Below are 17,448 nucleotides of genomic sequence, written 5' to 3'. Positions count from 1 at the left end.
TTCTGGTAGCCTTGTATTCCAATGTGTCAGCTGAGTGGGACTGCACACAACAGAAGTTAAAATCAAATGGCCGGTGCGCCGACCTTTGACCATTCGAAGCTTAAATTAGTATCCGGTACGGAATAAATTCGATAGTTAAGGACTTAGAAATATGTTACCTCTTTTAGGTGGTTTAGGCAGCCTATGTATAGGTGCATTGAGAAATGTGTTTGGCTCTTCCTTCAATATGAGAATGTGTGTCAGTACATAGCACATATCTTTTAGGCGAGCCACCGTAGGCGACGTTAATGACAGTACCTGAGCAAGCAGAAAGGCTACCAGATCGGCTTGGCTGCCTCTGGGTCTTCTAAGTCTCCGACAACTGGTCCGTCGGCCAGAGTATGAGGAGATTAAACCAGAGATCAACTCATTAAAGGGGTGGCCTAAGTCAATGACTCATTGGTGCTCTAAAAACGTGTATGACTTTCCTCTTTATAAAAAAAAATTAAAATTCCCAAAATAAAAGTGTGTATACGTCGGCCTTCTCGTCGGCAAAAAACACAGACTTTCCCGCCAGAAGACTGAGCCAAGATAAAAAGGGGGAAATTGATTCTCTAGGGTTTATCACACCCCCAATTCCCAAAACCCCCAAAATTCACTTGAACCATGTCAACCAACGCTGAAGATCTCTCTCAATTCGACATCTCCGTTCAGGTACGCACCCAATTCCACCCTAAATCTCCCACCTTTACCAAAACCCACCTCACCATTCTCTCTTCTCTTGTTTCTCTCCCAGGAAAAGGACAAGCTCGTCGCCGAAGTCATCCGCTACGTGCTCTTCAAGACCCACCACAACTCCGGCTGCCCAATCCGGCGAGAGGAGCTGACCCAACTCATCACCAAAAGCTACCGCCAGCGGAATCTTCCGGTGATGATCATCAACGAGGCAATCACAAAGCTCTCCACCATTTTCGGGTACGAAATGCGGGAGCTTCAGCGGGCCCGGCCCTCCTCCAATAACCACCAGGGCCGGAGTTCGCAACAAGGTGAGTTGATCATGACACTGGTTGCGATTTTGAGAGCTAACTTTTGAGGTTTGAGTTTTCGGTGTGTTTTGATGTGTGGGTGAATGATCGATTGATTGGTTCAGGTGCGGCGGAGGCGGCGAAAACTTATGTTGTTATGAGTAAGCTGCCTGCTGAGGTGTACAAGAAGTATGTTGAGGATGTTGATACGGCTCATCGGACTGGTTTTACTTTTGTTGTGCTGAGCATTGTGCATATTTCGGGTGGTAAAATCTCTGAAGGTATGGCTGTGTGTTGGTTTTGTTTTAGTAATCGTTAACGAGAGTTAGGAATGGTTTGAATAGGAGATGTCAGGATAGATAGTTGATCAGTTTGTTTGTGGTTATGAGATTAAATGGTCTGGTTACGAACTCCTCCCGGACATCTTTGATTGAATGAGTTTGTGTAGGAAAATATGACTGATCAGAGATCATGACCCGACACGAGTCTTTGTTAGAGATTACTGAAATCAATCCAGGCAGTTGTTCGTGTTTTGTTTCATCATTTTCTTTTTTGTGGGAGAAGTTACTCTTGTTTCCCTTGAGCTGCAGAGAACCTTTGGCAACATTTGAAGCGGATAGGACTGGATGAAACCAATGAAAGCCATCCAGTTCTAGGAAACACAAAGCAAGCACTGGAGGCACTTGTCCAGCAAAGGTTAGATTTTCTGTTATAATGGCTTGTTTATTTGCAGTTATTTGCAACGTCACTGTAATATAATGTTGATCAACTATGAGAATCTGTCTCAAGTATCTTTCTATATTCTAGGTACTTGCAGAAGGACAAACAAAGTGGACCTGAAGGCAATACTTTGATATATGAGCTTGCTGAGAGAGCTTTGGATTCTCAAGTTACTGCAAACTTGAAAGATTACATATCACAGGTATAATTAGAGATCCAATTGGTAATGTTGAAGTATACTTTTATTGTTTGTTTAATTGTGCACATTCCTCATATCAACAAGACTAAATATGGTTTTAGATGAATCAATCATCCTAACTTCACAGTTATTTGAATGAAAAACAGAGCTACACTTTCATTTATAAGGTCATTAGAAGCACAATGACATTGTTGACAGAAGGAAAATGGAAATTGAATAGTTTGTTAGTGGAAGCATGAAAACAACCTCGTAAGTTAATGAAGTTTTGAAAAAAAAAACTGAAAAGTAGAGCTCAAATTTAGCAAATTCGGAAAGTAAAATATTGGATCCTTTACCTTTGATTCTAAGGGTTTTGTAGACTTTAGTCAATTGACTGCCCCAGCACACTAGGACATGTTTAGAGGAATTAATTGTGTAAGCTGGAGCAGAAGAAAATGAGGAAAATTTCATTTCTTGGTTCAGCTGTTTAACTCCTGGGTAATTGCCTTTAATGTTAGTAATAGGAAGACTACAGCGCAACTGTATTTGATTGCTGTAAGTTTCTTCAGTGGGGGATGTTAATGATGAGAACAAATGGAGAGTATGAGGGAAAAGGAGAGGTAATGGCAATTTAGACTAGCAGACTTCTAGAATTACTTCTGAAGAGCTTAGTCATCATTCCTATGGTTAGATTGCCTCATAGTCCTATAATTAAGCATATGCCACTGGGAAAAGGTTTTTGATTCATTCATTGATAGCAACAGTTTTGACATCAAATATCACCTTCTGGGTTTTCAAGTTAAAGAGAAAGCATGTAGTGCTACAGTTGTGGAAAAAGTTTGCTCTTTTTTTTTTAGTACAAGTATTGCTCTCTTGATTGCTGCCTTTTTGCTGAAAGTGTCTCATCGTCTGCACCTATGTGACTTGCACTTGTTTTAGCTTATGTTAATATAATCAGGTCTAGATGTCTGTGGCAAGTAACATTAATGTTCATGAATTCTTAGCTCAAAGAAATACACGTACATAGATAAATATCTCAAGTATCCTTGTGTATACCAGTCCTGAAAAACGTTTTCCTGGCAGATTGTGAATAAAGATGTTGGAGTGGAGGATGAGTAGTGCCCTGCTGATTGGAATCTTACTGCAGACGTCTTCCATTTTGTTGATTGTCAACTGAAACAGTGCTGAGTAGGTCCCCGCTTGATATGTTTAGCTGGAGCGGGTACTCTTTTGCTTAAACCAGATGATATAGTATGTTGCTCCCACTCTCCTAAATGTGATGGGAGAAAAAGACACATGGTTGTATGCAGCCAGCTCTGTTGGCCAAATTGACGGTTGTCAGTGTTTCCAATATACGTAAACCCCAATAACATGTTATCATTTTTCTTGATGATATGGATTGTATGTCATTCTTCCCATCTCATTTTACTTATATCAGTCCTCGTGCTAGTGTTATGAAATCAACTTTTGGGCAGAGTAATTTTCTGAGTTGAATAGCCTTCAAGTCCTTTGGCTGGAATTGCAGGTGCCTTTCAGTGAATTAACTCTACGGGAACAATAATTATTATGGTTCCCATGCTTGTTGGGAGCTTCTAGTGGTTTAGATCAATGATTCACTGAACAATTAATATTACAGTTGAGGAAAGTTCAAGCTCCATAGCACTTAAGGATTTTCTTCTGCCTGAAGCCCTGAACCATAATGGCGTGGAGCCACGCATCTTGTGCTCGTTTTGACTAGATGAAATTCCTCCCCATTTTGAGTGAAGACGTGAAGTTAAACGAGTGTCGCAATAAAATTTCTGACGCGAGGAATAAATTTGTGACTGCATCAATAATAGAACCATAATTGCATGTGGATCCTGAGCCATCTATTCATTGATAAGATTCTATCCTATTGAACTGCTGCAGTTAATACTGAATGGTCAGCAATTAGCAAGTTACAATGCACCCTCTGAGAAACATTAGACACTTGGACAGTATCACATAATAGTGGGCACACGAAAAGTTTACTAATTATTAAACCTATTCAAAAATTGCGATCCAAATTCAGCAATTTGAATGTAAAACATAGTGTAACCTATAAAGCTTATGAAATATGGACAAACAAGGAATGAACTGCTACAGAAACATGATACAATGGCACAATTAACCTTCTGTTGCAACACACCTTGAACAATGGTGATCAGATGAGTCTTCGAACACCAAAAGCTTCTGCACAACACAATCTGTTAACAATCAACGAGTTTCAGTCACTGCAGTACCCCGGTTGGTGTTTGCATCCCCAATGGAAACTGTAGCAAGCGACTTGGAAGCCCAGACACGCGCATTCATTGCCCCTTCCTGCAGATTACTCCTTTTGCAAGGCTCCTTTAAAGAGTTGAATAACTGCACTGCTCGCTTTAGATAGGCCACAGGGTGCTCAAATAAGCTCCAGAATCTTACATTTCGAATATGCCTTCTCCATGCACATTGAGCGAGTGAAATAAGAGTGGGAAAGAAGATGTAGAGCAACCGCAGGATAACAAAAGCAGAGGCAAGAGCTAAATATGTTTCCTGCCGAAGCATATTCTCTGGAGATCTTGCCCATGAAAAGGGGCAGCTTTCCTGCTCATTGCTATCATTTTTCTCATGATTTGATGGATGTCCAGCTCTTTCCAGTGACAATTGATCCAAAGAGACTGTCTTGATGCCTGCATTCATGCACATTGGTGAGTAGAGAGCTAGAGATTTTAGTGACAAAAACATATTTCCTTGATATACATACAAATGAGAAAGAAAGACAACATAATTAAGAGTATGAAACCTAAGAAGACATATTTTAGATGATCATGCAAAACAACTAAAACAAATCCCAAACGGTCCGGCAGTAACAACAATAAAAAGACGGTTATCACGCTCAGTAACAAGAAAACTTAAGAACAACATGATGCACAATTAGAACGAAAGGTACAGTTCTCTGTATGACGTATGTTTTAAGAGTACAAAAAAAAAGTCTGTGGAGTTTGGACCAACACTTGTACAACACAGAAAAGCCTTACCAGTAACATCACTATAGTAAGCAATTAGAGAACCAGCAGTACGGGCACCCTGGTATCGCACTCGCATTGTAGAATTCAAAATCAAAAGAGTAGGAAAGCCATGAACTCCATACTTTGAAAGTATACTGCCAAAATCAATTCTACCTCAGTAATACGTAACATGATCTTTATAATATGAACATAAATATCTACTTTTGTGTCTCAGTGCATCGGTGCATGCAAGTATAAACAAACCTTGGCCTGATGGCTGATTCTTCAAACGCAAAATGTGGGATGGAAGGATATAAAGAAGCCAGAACGGAAAATGTTGGCTTAAACATCCTCGAGAAAGGACACCAAGATGCATAGAAGAGCACAGCCACATACTCATGACTGTTCTTGTGAACCAGATTCAACGCCCTCTGCAATGAAACCTCATCTCCCTTCAAAGTAGCAAAACAATGTAAAAAAATCAGAACCAACAAAACATGCATAAAAACCAAAGCAACTTCAAAGCTCTTTTACCAACAATATAAATAAGCTGCTTTCAGCCGCAAGTTATCAATGCCTACCGACTCTACTCAACTCTTGTCCTTAACAAAAGTCTTAAAACAAAAATTGGGAAACAAAGCAACACCAATAAGAGAATAGAGCAATGTACTATTCTTACTTACCCAAACAAAACTTTACCGAACAAATATGCTTTAATTACATAAGCAGCCAGCTTTGTTCGAAAATCGACATCAACCCAATTCCAATTTATGATCACTCTCTTAATTTTCAACTTCAACCCACAAAAAAAAAAGCAAAAAAGATTCAATCTTTGAACAAAAAACTCCAACCCAGAATCAAAAGGCAATACAATTCATAATCAAACCCCAAAAAAAGAGAAAAAATATCAAAAAATTAATAAAAACAAAGAAAGATTCGTACCACAATAACACCATTGGATCTGGTAACGCCGTTAACTGCACAAACGGAATCTCGAAACCCAAAGATCGCTTCCGCGGCGGACTCCGTCGGACAAGTCGTCGGCTTGGCGGCGGACGTTAGCCAGCAACATGAGACTAATATCAGGATCCCAAATCCCCAAACCCTAATCCCCATTTCAACCCCCAACCCCTCGAATTCACCAAAAAAGAATAAAAAAAAATCGAGAAGACTCTAGAGAAAGGAGCTGCCTTGAAACACCGGCGCGACGGCGGAGGGGATGGCCCGGCGCATTATAGCGTCGGAGAGGGGGGAGGTGAGATGGCGGAGTGTGATTGGTGGGATTAGGGATAGTGGGAATTGTTGAAAGGGGGAGTTAAGGGGTTTGGGTTGATTTGGAAAACTGGGTCTGTCTGTTAATGTTGGGAGGTTTCAGGAATTGGGGAAGAAGAAGAAGAGGACCGGAGAGAGAGAGAGAGAGAGAGAGAGAGAGGTCTCTGCTCACCCTTATTAGCCACTTAGCCACATCCCATTTATATTTATTTATTTTTTCATGGATATTTATTTTTCAAAAACAATTTTATCATTTTCAAATTCAAAACTACCCAATAAGTGCTTAGTTGCATTTGCTCTAGCAGAGTAGCGGCACCGCTCTCTCCTTTCTGAAACTCGGAGTTTGTGAATTTGACTCACAACACATTCGTAATTCTTCTCGTAGAGAAAAAGAAAAAACGAAAAAAACAAATTTTGGTTCTTTTCAGTTGTATTTCGTTTCGTTTAGTACAACTAATCCAAATTATCTCGAGTTGTTGTGTTAGATGGGTGTGTGTGGCTGGATTTAGGTAGGTGGTTCGTTATTAGTAGTACTCATTGTTCTGCCAGGGTAAGGCTGTGCCTTTCCATAGCAACATGCGTTGAGGCAATAGGTGGTTCGTCATTAGATTCTGTCCCAGTTATTGAATAACTACGTATTTTGGTCTGTTTAGCTCGATCAGATGCCCGACTCGACATTTGTCGTTTGATCTATGGACGTGTGCATATCCCTCCATTAGAGAGAGAGGATGTGCAGTGAGTATATAATTCACTTTAATTTCAATCTCTTGACAATGACGAGCACGAACACATTGGCATACTCTGTTGCTACTTGTAGATAAACTTGTATAGAGCGATCGGAGTTTAGGGAAGAGTTTTAGACTTGGAATAGCTAGGTAAGAAGACCATACCAGAACATATCCTTTCCATCAAGTCAAGACTCAAAATACTCTGAATCCTCACAATGAAGCATTTCTCGACAAGGCTTTCCAAAGTTTACATTGTCTGCCTAGTTGAAGTAATGATGTCGATTGTTTTTCACTAAAATGTCAGAACCTTACTGCCAGAAACAACCTATTTGGGAAATTAACTTTTCGGCACACACCAAAATCATAGATAAATCAATCGAGGTGGAACTTCCAACCAGGCTATGTGGGAATGGAGAACTCGATGCTTGGTTTATATTTTAGTAGTTTTTAGTGGACTTCTATTTTAGTAATGATCAATTTGATGACTCCTACGCATTATTGTGTTTGATCGGAACCTACCAAGAGACTAAAAAATGTTGAGTGCAACCTTCCAACAGAAGTGGAAATAATATAAACCTCCAACTAACATATACATTCCAATCGATTGAACCACCCGAAAAAGAGCATGCAGAATAACGCTACTTGCATTTTGAGTTCCGATTTGATAAGAATAATTATGCTACAAACATATTCATCTCATTTGACAGGACCACCATTGGAGAGCAATAACATAACATCCACCGGACTTTTTGAACCTTTACATGGTAATGTATCACTAAGTAGATTCGTTGACTTATCAGATAACGAAGAAATCATTATTAAATACTAACAACCACCACCCAGTGTACACGTGTGGGGAGTTATATGAAGAAGTTATCTGAAAATGAGTTTTTAAATTTATTTTCTGATTCTGATTTTAGTTTTTAACTATTCCTGAATTATATAATTTCATTTTCAAATAACATATGGTGAAAGAGAAGCAAATTTGCCGACCATCATTCTTGTGCCCACATTTTTAAATTCTATAACATGTGTCTTTTCTCAACTCATTGGACACATGTCATAAGTTTAAAAGAGTGGGCACAAAAATAGTGATCGGTAAATTTGTTTCCATGCGTTTTAGTTGACAAAACTGTTTGGGTTATTAATAGTATAGATAAGATGATATCACAACATATTAACAAAGTCTATGTAACAGATATCGGGAAAAAAAAGTTTATGTAACTGCAAACCGTGCAACAGTCGAGGGATGATATCCTGATTCCTGATATGGGTATTCCTTTAAAGCAGCAGCCATTGGAAAATGACATAAATTCTACCAGGGTTTATTTAACATAAACACCAAGATTCTCTCTCTTTTCTTCTCTTCCAACAAAAAAGAACAAAAATACAAGCACAGAAGTCCTCAAGATTCTGCACTCCCCAACAGGGACCTAAAGTCGCGCAAAAAGTAACCTTAACAGCACAAGATTTTTGTCTCTTCTTTGACTGATTGATTAATAGTCAGTCCATTAGCTAACAAAATTGGATGCAAAACATAGCAATGTCAAAGGAAGTACTTGCCACAACCACACCGGCAACATTAACAACATTAACAAAATTTGGCTTCCTGACTAATTATCCAAAAAGGCTGATGTGCTTGTGTAGCGATCTGATATATCTCAAACGAAAAGATGTAGATTACGGCCTCAAATGCATCAAGTTCAAAGAGAACTGCCACACCCAGAATCCATCAGATATGTCCCAGACTACTGACTGGTTAGTTAGGATTTAGTTAGAATTATTCAAATACTACTAACTCATATCCCCCACTGCTCACGTGGGAGTTGAAAAGAATGCCAATACGGGCCAAACTCTCATAAAATTGGGCTCGTGCAAACAGAACAGGATAGGAAAAGATAATCATCTCTTGAAAACCCTGAGCATCTTACCTACTGTTTTCTAGGAGATAGAGCTCGAGAACCCTCAAGACAATAGTCATATTCTCACAAGACCATGAACTTGCGACAAAAACAAAAAAGCCAGCATACAACAAAATTGGGCAGTATGTATTCATTACGTAAAGTCTATATCAAATAATGAAAATGTTTTGCAAGTTGCTATGCACAAGTTAGCCCATAAACCTAACTGGAAAATGAGTTTCTTTCTTGTGAGGATAATAAAAAAAAAAGGATCCTCCAGAGAAAGAAAAAAGAAAGGCCTAACCAATGAAAATTATCAAATAAGCAATTAGACCTAAAGCAAATGAAGAAGAAAAAAGTATATGTAGCAGCAAGTGACCTCTGACAAGATATGACGCAGAGCGCCATACCAGAACCAATCTCTTCCACAGACACTGTGAAACAGTCCTCCAAAGAGTTTCATCGATACCTGGAAAATTTATAAATATAAAATGTGAAACCCACAATCATTTTTCGTCAACTCATTGCCAATTTGTTGACAAATGCAATAAGAGTAATCACGAAATACAGCTTATATAAATTTTAGCAACATAAACCAAAGTACAAACTAATCTGAAGTTCTGAACCACACAAGATAGACTTGAATGCATGATGAAAGGGACTAAACTGAAACATGGGGCACTACGGAAAAAACCACCTATTCTAGCAAAAGGGAATTTAAATAATCCCCATATTGCAACAATATGATATCGCTTTCTATAAGACAAAATGGTAAATCCGGAAACAGATGAAAGGCTTACAGACCAATGTAGATACATGTACTCTGCCCAGCCTTTTTTCTGGGTAACAGGATATGAAGACATTTGATAAATTTGACCTTCCATATATTATGTCCCCTTTTAAAAAATGGTGGCATGAATGAGCACAAACAAGACTATTTATTTTCCAGAACACAAAAAAGCCGTAAATAAAATGTCTAACAACTCACAACATTTGCTAAATATATTAAATATAATTATACCATAATTAATTTGATTGCCATCTTTTCCATAGATATATTGTTACCATATTTTTGCTGACATAGTTTTTATAGCCTTACAAGCTAGACAAAGTGTTTCAAAGAAAAATGGAGCAAACTATCTGTGTATTCACTAGATGTGAAAATTACCTCATATCAACGATATTGCTCAGATGATAGGCAAAGCCTCAAAGTCATGGAGTGAAAATGGACAACTACAGAAAACTGACATGACCTGAGAACTTGCCCTGGCAGTTTGCACACATAAAACCCACTGAGCCAGATTGCATTCCGGATCCATAAGCATCATCGTAACACTCATTTCTGCACCAGACACAGCTACTAAACTCACGCCTGCTTTCTACATTTGACACCAAAGGCATTGCTTCCTTCTCCGGCCAACAAGATGAAATAAAACCTTGTTCTATACTCTCATCACATGACAACACATTTAATTCCTTTGATTGAGAGGTTGCTTGAGCAGTCAGAAAATGATCAAACTGCTCTATTGTACTCGACTTTAATCCTTCCAAATATGGAGTGTCGACAAACTTTTCACTTACGCTTAAAGCTCCATTCGCACCCTATTGAAGAAAACACAGTATAAGCTTATAACAGTAGAAATACAACACATCAGAATCCGTTCTGCTTTTAATTGTGTAGAAAAATTGGAATCATTCAATTAAAAAGGATCCTGTACATTCTCCCAAAATACCTATCTAAATTTTGATACCAAGTATTAAATTCTTAAGATGCATAAAGAAAAATACTGAGCATGAATTGCTTTAGAGACATGCAGCTTAACAAGTAGATTGACGATGAACACACCACATATATAGTATACCTTGCCTGATAGCATATCAAAGTTTGGATAAGTGCTAGATGATTGCATAAGTCCAGAAGATGTATCAGCCAATCCGCTCTGCTGGAGGTTTGGCTCACCATTTCTCCACATAAGATTGGACATGGAATCAGACGTAGGTTGTGAATAATCTAAAAAACCATTGATGCACTCATTGTTCCTGGAATGTTCTACACCCTTGGATTTAGGCTGCTTCCACACTGTGGTGCTACATAAATGAACAGGATTATTCACACAATCAGGGGTTTGCTCACTACCACTTGAGTCTGCCAAGCCAGTAACAGGAACTCTTATCAGCTTATTGTCCAATACTGAGCTACTAAATATGTCAGAGCCAGTTGCAAATGATTGGTTATCCTCCAAAAGAACAAGGGAGGCTCCTTGAGAATTTATTCCAGTCACAGTGCTACTCATAGCATTCTCTTCTTCTCCACTGCAACTGCTGCCAAAAGTATGCAGCATCTCGTGATTGCAAGATCTTTTAACTTCCTCTGTTAAAACTTCAATTGGTCTTAAGGATGTGCTCTTTGCATGATTTACCACATCATATCCTTGTCGATAGCCCAATGGGCAAACCAAATCAGTTTCAGAAGTACCTCTATCAGGCTGAAGATCTTCCAAAATGCTACTGCAAACAATACTATTTTCTGAAACAGATGCATGCTCGTTTGCATATGAAGCAAGTGAATACCCCTTAGAGCATCTTTCCTGGTCAATATATGGGGTGGTATCTGCATGAGTTCCAGTGGCCCTGCTACAAAAATTAACACTTAATTCACTGTTGTCATAACTTTTGGCATGATCAACTTTATGCCCTTCTGCTTTATATATACCACCCTTGTTTATATTACCCGGAGTCTGCTTATTAACAAATGAATTAAATGCATTGCTTGCTAAACTTTTTTCCTTCCAGAGTTCTTCGACTGTGCAAGTGGGATTTCTTGCATTTTTAATACAGCTTTGTCCATTCAAAGGTGGAACAAGCGAACAGCTTCTGATACTTTGAATTCGCTCACTGATATCCGTGGAATCTACATCTGGCATAGCCTGATCGCCACCCAAACAAAACGTCTTCTCATTACTCCCAGATAGGCCAATATCATCAAATCTGGGATCATAAAATGTGGGGAATGAATCATTATTGAAGTTATCTACAGCTTTCTCATCAGTGGCTGTACTAAATAGACCACTGTTAGAACCTCCTTCATGAAGAGACTCCATCATGATTGAAGGAACAAGCGAGCAGGGTTCTGAATTACTTTGTTGGTCAATATTACTATATGCAGTCTCAGGTCCAATGTGACTCTCACTAACACCAGATATTGACCTGCCATTCCTACAATTATCCACATCATCAATTTTCATATCATCTACATTGCTAGTTGATTGGTGATTTTCAATATTGTCAGCACCATGTTCTTTTCCCATGTCATTTGAAGCACTCTCTATCTCCACATTGGGCACATCGACTGAGCTGATGGCAACCCTGAGACCATCATTTAATCCATCAGAAAAGCTAATTGTTTTGTCAGTCTTCACGGCTTGCTCCTCACAGGATATTGAATTTGATTCATCATTTGATGTGCCAAAATATTTTGCCATGATATCATTTACCTTATCCAGAGAGAAACCAGAACTCAAATCATAGTTCGCTATCATATCAGAAGTTTGTTCCCCGTCCATTTCAACTGGTTCTGGAATTTTCAAGGATGTCCCCAAACGACCACTCTTTACAGGATTCAGTTTTTTTCGCATACCCATTACTTCTCCAGATGTTTCAATGCTTTTGACATAGCTGTTCATAGAAGCAAATGGTATTGGGGAGTAACGAAGAAGCTCATGACAGTTGTTGTCATCTTCGGAGGTATAATTAGTATCCTGTTGCATTCCCTGAATGAAAAATGGAATTGAACAGTAAAGAAAGAAGAAAAAATGATACTATATAACAACAGTACTGTTAAGAATAGGGCAGTGACTTACATCTCTCAAAACCATTTTATTGGAAACCTGAATATTCCCATCGGTATGAACAGGATTTAATTGGCTTCCAAGTCCAAAATAAGAGTGCAAGTATGAAGCAACTTCCTTGCATGTCACAAACTCCAACCCATTAGGGCTGGATAATACCAGATTAGGGAAACTAGTATGAGAATCATGCACTAAAATTAAATTAAATTAAATTAAATATCATTAACAGCTAATGATAAAGATTCCATATTAAGAAAGTAGCTGAAGTATCTGTTTAACATCTATATGATAAACAGTCATGAAATATTAAAACTATTTGCATTTTGCTTCTATAAAATTCCGTAAATTTGAAAATTTCCTCTGACCCGATCATTTTGTACCAAAGTCAAGTTCTTTTTTCACTCCAACCAAAGACCCAAATCTCTTGGATACCTCTGAAAAATACTATCCTAAATTTATTTTCATGATTGATTTTCCATTGTTTCAAGAAGTCATACAACCATTCAATCTTACCTTCTATAATTGTCTAACTAACCATGGTAAAATTTCTAACATTAACCTCAAAACTAGTGGATTGTCATTTGCTTGGGTAATCACCAAACCAACTTATCACCAATTAATGTTTTGAAGTTTGTTAAACCAATTTTTTGGTAACTGAAAATTGAAAATTACCTATAAAAAGTTGAATTGCTTTTGGTAAATGCCGAATTTATTGATTACCAAAATTCAAGCTATATATCAGTTTTCAACACACATATGTATGTAAAGATATGTAAGCATAAATGTTTATACTACTAAATTAATAATACACATATTTTAATGAACTTAGACTTATAAATAAAGGGGAACAGGGTAAGAAATCATTTCACAACTAGTTTTATTGGAAACGGATATATGTCATAGCCTCATAGGTGCAAGAAAATTGAAAAAGTAAATGGATGAAGACACAGTTCATGGCAATATACACAACATCTGTAAATTTGAAAAACAAAATTTAGTAATTTTCATTTTAATTTAACATTCCAAAGAAATAATTGCTGTAGAGTTGGTAATGCTGAAACCCAGAATTTCAAATTTGGTAAAAATTATTAAATACTGGAAATGTTGGTATTGATAGCTCAATAAAAAGCCTATAACCAATTCAAACCTACCGAGTGGCAGCCTATAACCAATATTGAAAGTTTTGATATTAGATTTGGTAACGCCTAGAACCAAATCGAACCTACCGAGTGGCAGCGCTACCCAAAAAGCATCAAGCAGAACAGATGGCAATACATTCAAAAATTTATGGTTGTTTCTGTGTATAGTTTGCTTTCTTTTTCCCCAAGCAATTACACAACGATGTAAATTATACCATAAGTTTCTCCTTTTTATAGCAGAATGGAACACACATTACCCTAAACTTAAGCTCAGTAACACATTGGTATACATAAACAGTCATATATACAATCAATAGCAATGATAGCAAGAACGAAAACCAAGCATTCAGATGAAAATCTACCTTATGAACCGCCTACACATAAGCGATTGATGACCTCCATTTTTCTTGAGAGACAGCAAGATCTTCCACCACTTGGGCAACAAGTCACCGAGGTCACTCGCCTGCACAATCTTCCTCTTCTTCCTAGCACTTGACCAGTCCCCCTGCAACCCAGCCAGAAACTGTAACAGCTCCGTCTCACTCTCCAACCCCTCTGTCCTCCTCCTCAACTCCTCCCCAAACACATTGTCAGCATTGGCCAATGCATCCAAGTCCACCGCCACGTCGTTTCGGTTCACCAGCACCATGTCTCCATCATCCACTTGTACCTCCTTCTTCACTCTCGGCTTCATCACCACCGGAGCGGCGCTGCACTCATCCTTAACCCTGACCTCATCCTTCCTCGGCCGGCCTCGCTTCCTCTTCCCTTCAACACTCTGCACAAGCTGTCCTTGGCTGTTCAGCACAAATGTCCCAGCCGGCGTAGCCTCACCGCCACGCTTCTCGATCAGAACACCGGCATTGCCGTCCCTAGCCTCACCAGCACCGGCACCGGCAGAGTTAACCGGCACGACGACCTCCGGTCTAACAATCACGGCCACTGAATCCTTCCGCGGCCGGCCTCGCTTCCGTTTCACGAGCGAGGAATCAACGCCGGCAACCGCAGCAGCGGAGGCGGTGAGGGAATAAGGCTCAGCGGCGGCGATGTATACATGCGGCAGGGGAGTGGCGTCGTCTTCGTCGCCGACGTCGTCGTTGTGATTATCGGAGGGGAAGAGCTGCTTGAGGAGAGAGATAATCTGGCGGCCCTCGCGATCGAGCGGCTGGGAGTGGAGGTGACGAGGGAGGTTGGATTTGGAATTGGAGGAGGATGCGGCGGAGGAGGAGCGAGGAGCGAGGCGGAGGCGGGAGTAGGTCTGTTTGCGGCTGCCGGCGGATTCGTTGAAGATGGAGCGGTCGATTTTGGGGATCAAAACGTCGTCGTCGAAGCGGTGAGAAGCGGAGGAGGAGGAGGAGGAAGAGGAGGAGAGGGAGTAGAGTTCGGACTGGGAGAGGAGGCGGAGGTCGACGACGGGGATGGAGTCCACGTGGAGGTGGTGATGGTGGTGGTGGTCGACAGTGGCCATGGCATTGAAAATTTAAAAAATAAAAAATAAAAAAATCGAAATCGGAAGCGGAAGCGGAACGTTGAAAATCTATCACACCCCACTGTTTGTGTGAAGTTGAAAATCTATGGGAACGTTGCTGACGCGTAGCTTTAAGCCTTTAATCCTGGTGCTTTATAGTTTTCCCCTCTTTTATAATAATTGGGCTGGGCTTTAGTTCATACGGGCCATTGACTAAAATCTCTTTGGGCCACAGGCTGTTAGGAAATTGGAACAAATGGTAGTATGAAACTCTATCCGAGATTTCTGCTCTAATCCCTAATAGTCTAATACTATAAAATCAACACTCAAGAAAATCACCAAAAATTGACCTTCCGAAAGTACCCATATATCTGCTACACAGATAGACAAACAAACACGGGTATACTAGTTTAATAAAAAAATATTTCTTTTTCCAAGAATTAATTACCTCTTTATCAGATAGATAACCACTCACTCTACCAGGTGTGAGCTCTACATGAACCTAACTCAACATTAAAAAAATATTGAATCTTGGATTTAGATCCCTAGGTAATTAAGTTATTAATTAGTGAATAAGTGAGCATTTCTTTGATTTTGATATTAGTAAGAAAGAAGCGGGACGTTGAAAAGAAGTAAAGAATCTCTATCATACTAAATTCAAATAAGGTACGATGTCCCTTGTATAACTTATTATTCACCTGCCGATGGTCTTATAATCTAGTAACGGTTCTCGATCAACTGTTATGAGTCCTTTAACATATATTATCTGCTATGAGTATTTTAACTCCATACAACGCACTCCTTCATAAAATAGATAATATATGTTAAACAATGATAAGTATGACTTGTGGACCAACTGTACTGATATTGTCTCAATTTAGCCACCTCACATGTGTTGAGTTTTAATCACAAAATGTCTCGGTACAATCGGGTATTATTCACTCACTTATAAGTTTTATTTTATTTGTCACCTTACGGATGTGAGATCTCTTATCTTCAACAATATACTATTCCCACATAAATCATAGACCAATGTACATTTTTCCAGCAACCTCCGACAAAGTCCTAAAAGCTACTATGCATGTCTACCAAAACCACTATCAATGAGAAACAAAGCTATGTACTACCAAGCAAAGAAAGTTATTATCATTGTCGTTAAAAGCTACTATCAACAACAAAAAAGGCTTTTATCGTACAAAGCTATAGTTATTAACACAATCACAACCAATGATGAAAAAAACTACTACCAATGATGAATAAAGATACTACCAAGAACAATTAAAGACATTGTCAAAATAATAAAATATATTATAGCGATTTTCTCAACGACTAAAAAGATATTATCTCAATGTCTTTCTAAAAAAAAATATCATCTTAATGTTAAAAAGATATTAGTACAACGTTGAAAAGATACTGACAATGAATTTGAAAGATACTTACAAGAGCTATAATTGTAATGTCAGAAAAGATATTGTCACAAGCACTAAAATGTCTTATTGCGGGCAGTAAAATCTACTACGATGAGATTTCCGGAAACCTTCGATAAAGTCTAAAAAGCTACTATTAAATCATACAAAAGCTATTATCGAACAAAAAAAAAGTTACTATGGTAGCCTAACAAAACTATTATAAATGAGAGGAAAGGGATTAGGATTGGGGAGCAATGGAGGAGATACATGCAGCGGCTCCGATGAGTTCGGAGTCACATAGAGGAAGATGACACGACGACTAGCATGACGATCATGGCCATTGAACGGTGGTGGAGATGGAGATCGACTCTATCACGGTTGGTCCTCTCTGGCTTTGGGGTTTCAAACGAAAGTGAGTGGTGGAAGTGAGAAAGGGAGAGTATTTGGGTAAAGATATGAGGGTATTTTTGGCATAACATAAGTTATGCTGATATAAAATTGTTTTTTTAGTAAAAAGATTATAGTGTCTTTAAAAGATTTAGAGAGAGTAGTAAAAACTGTTCTTCAATTGTATTTTTAAAAACTAATTTGACCGTATCTCAACGAGATCATCTTGAATGAAGATGTGAGGTTTTGGTGTCAGCAACTCTGTTGTTGGAGCATTTGATTTGGTTATTCATGATGCTTGCAGAGTTGTAGTTAAACACATAGATTTTGTAAGATCTTGGTAAGTTGCGATTTGGATTTGGCAATCAATTTTATTCATCTAAATG

The 17,448-nt window shown here is 38.7% G+C and overlaps 4 protein-coding genes across 6 annotated transcripts in view; 1 reads left to right on the top strand and 3 right to left on the bottom strand.

Moving 5' to 3' along the window:
- LOC126796238 (14-3-3 protein 7-like) overlaps positions 1–17,448 on the bottom strand; it is a 294,280-nt gene that overhangs the window by 8,474 nt on the left and 268,358 nt on the right. The gene's annotated exons all lie outside the window — the stretch shown is intronic.
- Positions 560–3,246, top strand: LOC126796240 (uncharacterized). Its single transcript, XM_050523013.1, has 6 exons — positions 560–693; positions 776–1,025; positions 1,130–1,285; positions 1,595–1,700; positions 1,812–1,926; positions 2,986–3,246. Exons 1-6 carry the CDS (start codon positions 646–648, stop codon positions 3,019–3,021), a joined length of 711 nt encoding a protein of 236 aa, XP_050378970.1. The 5' UTR covers positions 560–645; the 3' UTR covers positions 3,022–3,246.
- LOC126796236 (5'-adenylylsulfate reductase-like 4) lies at positions 3,880–6,319 on the bottom strand. Its single transcript, XM_050523006.1, has 4 exons — positions 5,853–6,319; positions 5,175–5,362; positions 4,941–5,065; positions 3,880–4,592 (listed from the first exon to the last, which is right to left on the bottom strand). Exons 1-4 carry the CDS (start codon positions 6,024–6,026, stop codon positions 4,138–4,140), a joined length of 942 nt encoding a protein of 313 aa, XP_050378963.1. The 5' UTR covers positions 6,027–6,319; the 3' UTR covers positions 3,880–4,137.
- Positions 8,662–15,313, bottom strand: LOC126796221 (uncharacterized). The gene is made up of 5 exons (XM_050522985.1): positions 14,161–15,313; positions 12,672–12,807; positions 10,674–12,581; positions 9,980–10,413; positions 8,662–9,280 (listed from the first exon to the last, which is right to left on the bottom strand). The coding sequence occupies exons 1-4, from the start codon at positions 15,264–15,266 to the stop codon at positions 10,045–10,047; spliced, it is 3,519 nt and encodes a 1,172-aa protein (XP_050378942.1). The 5' UTR covers positions 15,267–15,313; the 3' UTR covers positions 8,662–9,280; positions 9,980–10,044.

This window comes from Argentina anserina, chromosome 5, assembly GCF_933775445.1.
Source record: "Argentina anserina chromosome 5, drPotAnse1.1, whole genome shotgun sequence".
In the NCBI taxonomy this organism is placed as follows: Eukaryota; Viridiplantae; Streptophyta; class Magnoliopsida; order Rosales; family Rosaceae; genus Argentina; species Argentina anserina.
Note: the sequence above shows the minus strand (reverse complement) of the source record. Positions and strands in the feature narration are given on the sequence as shown.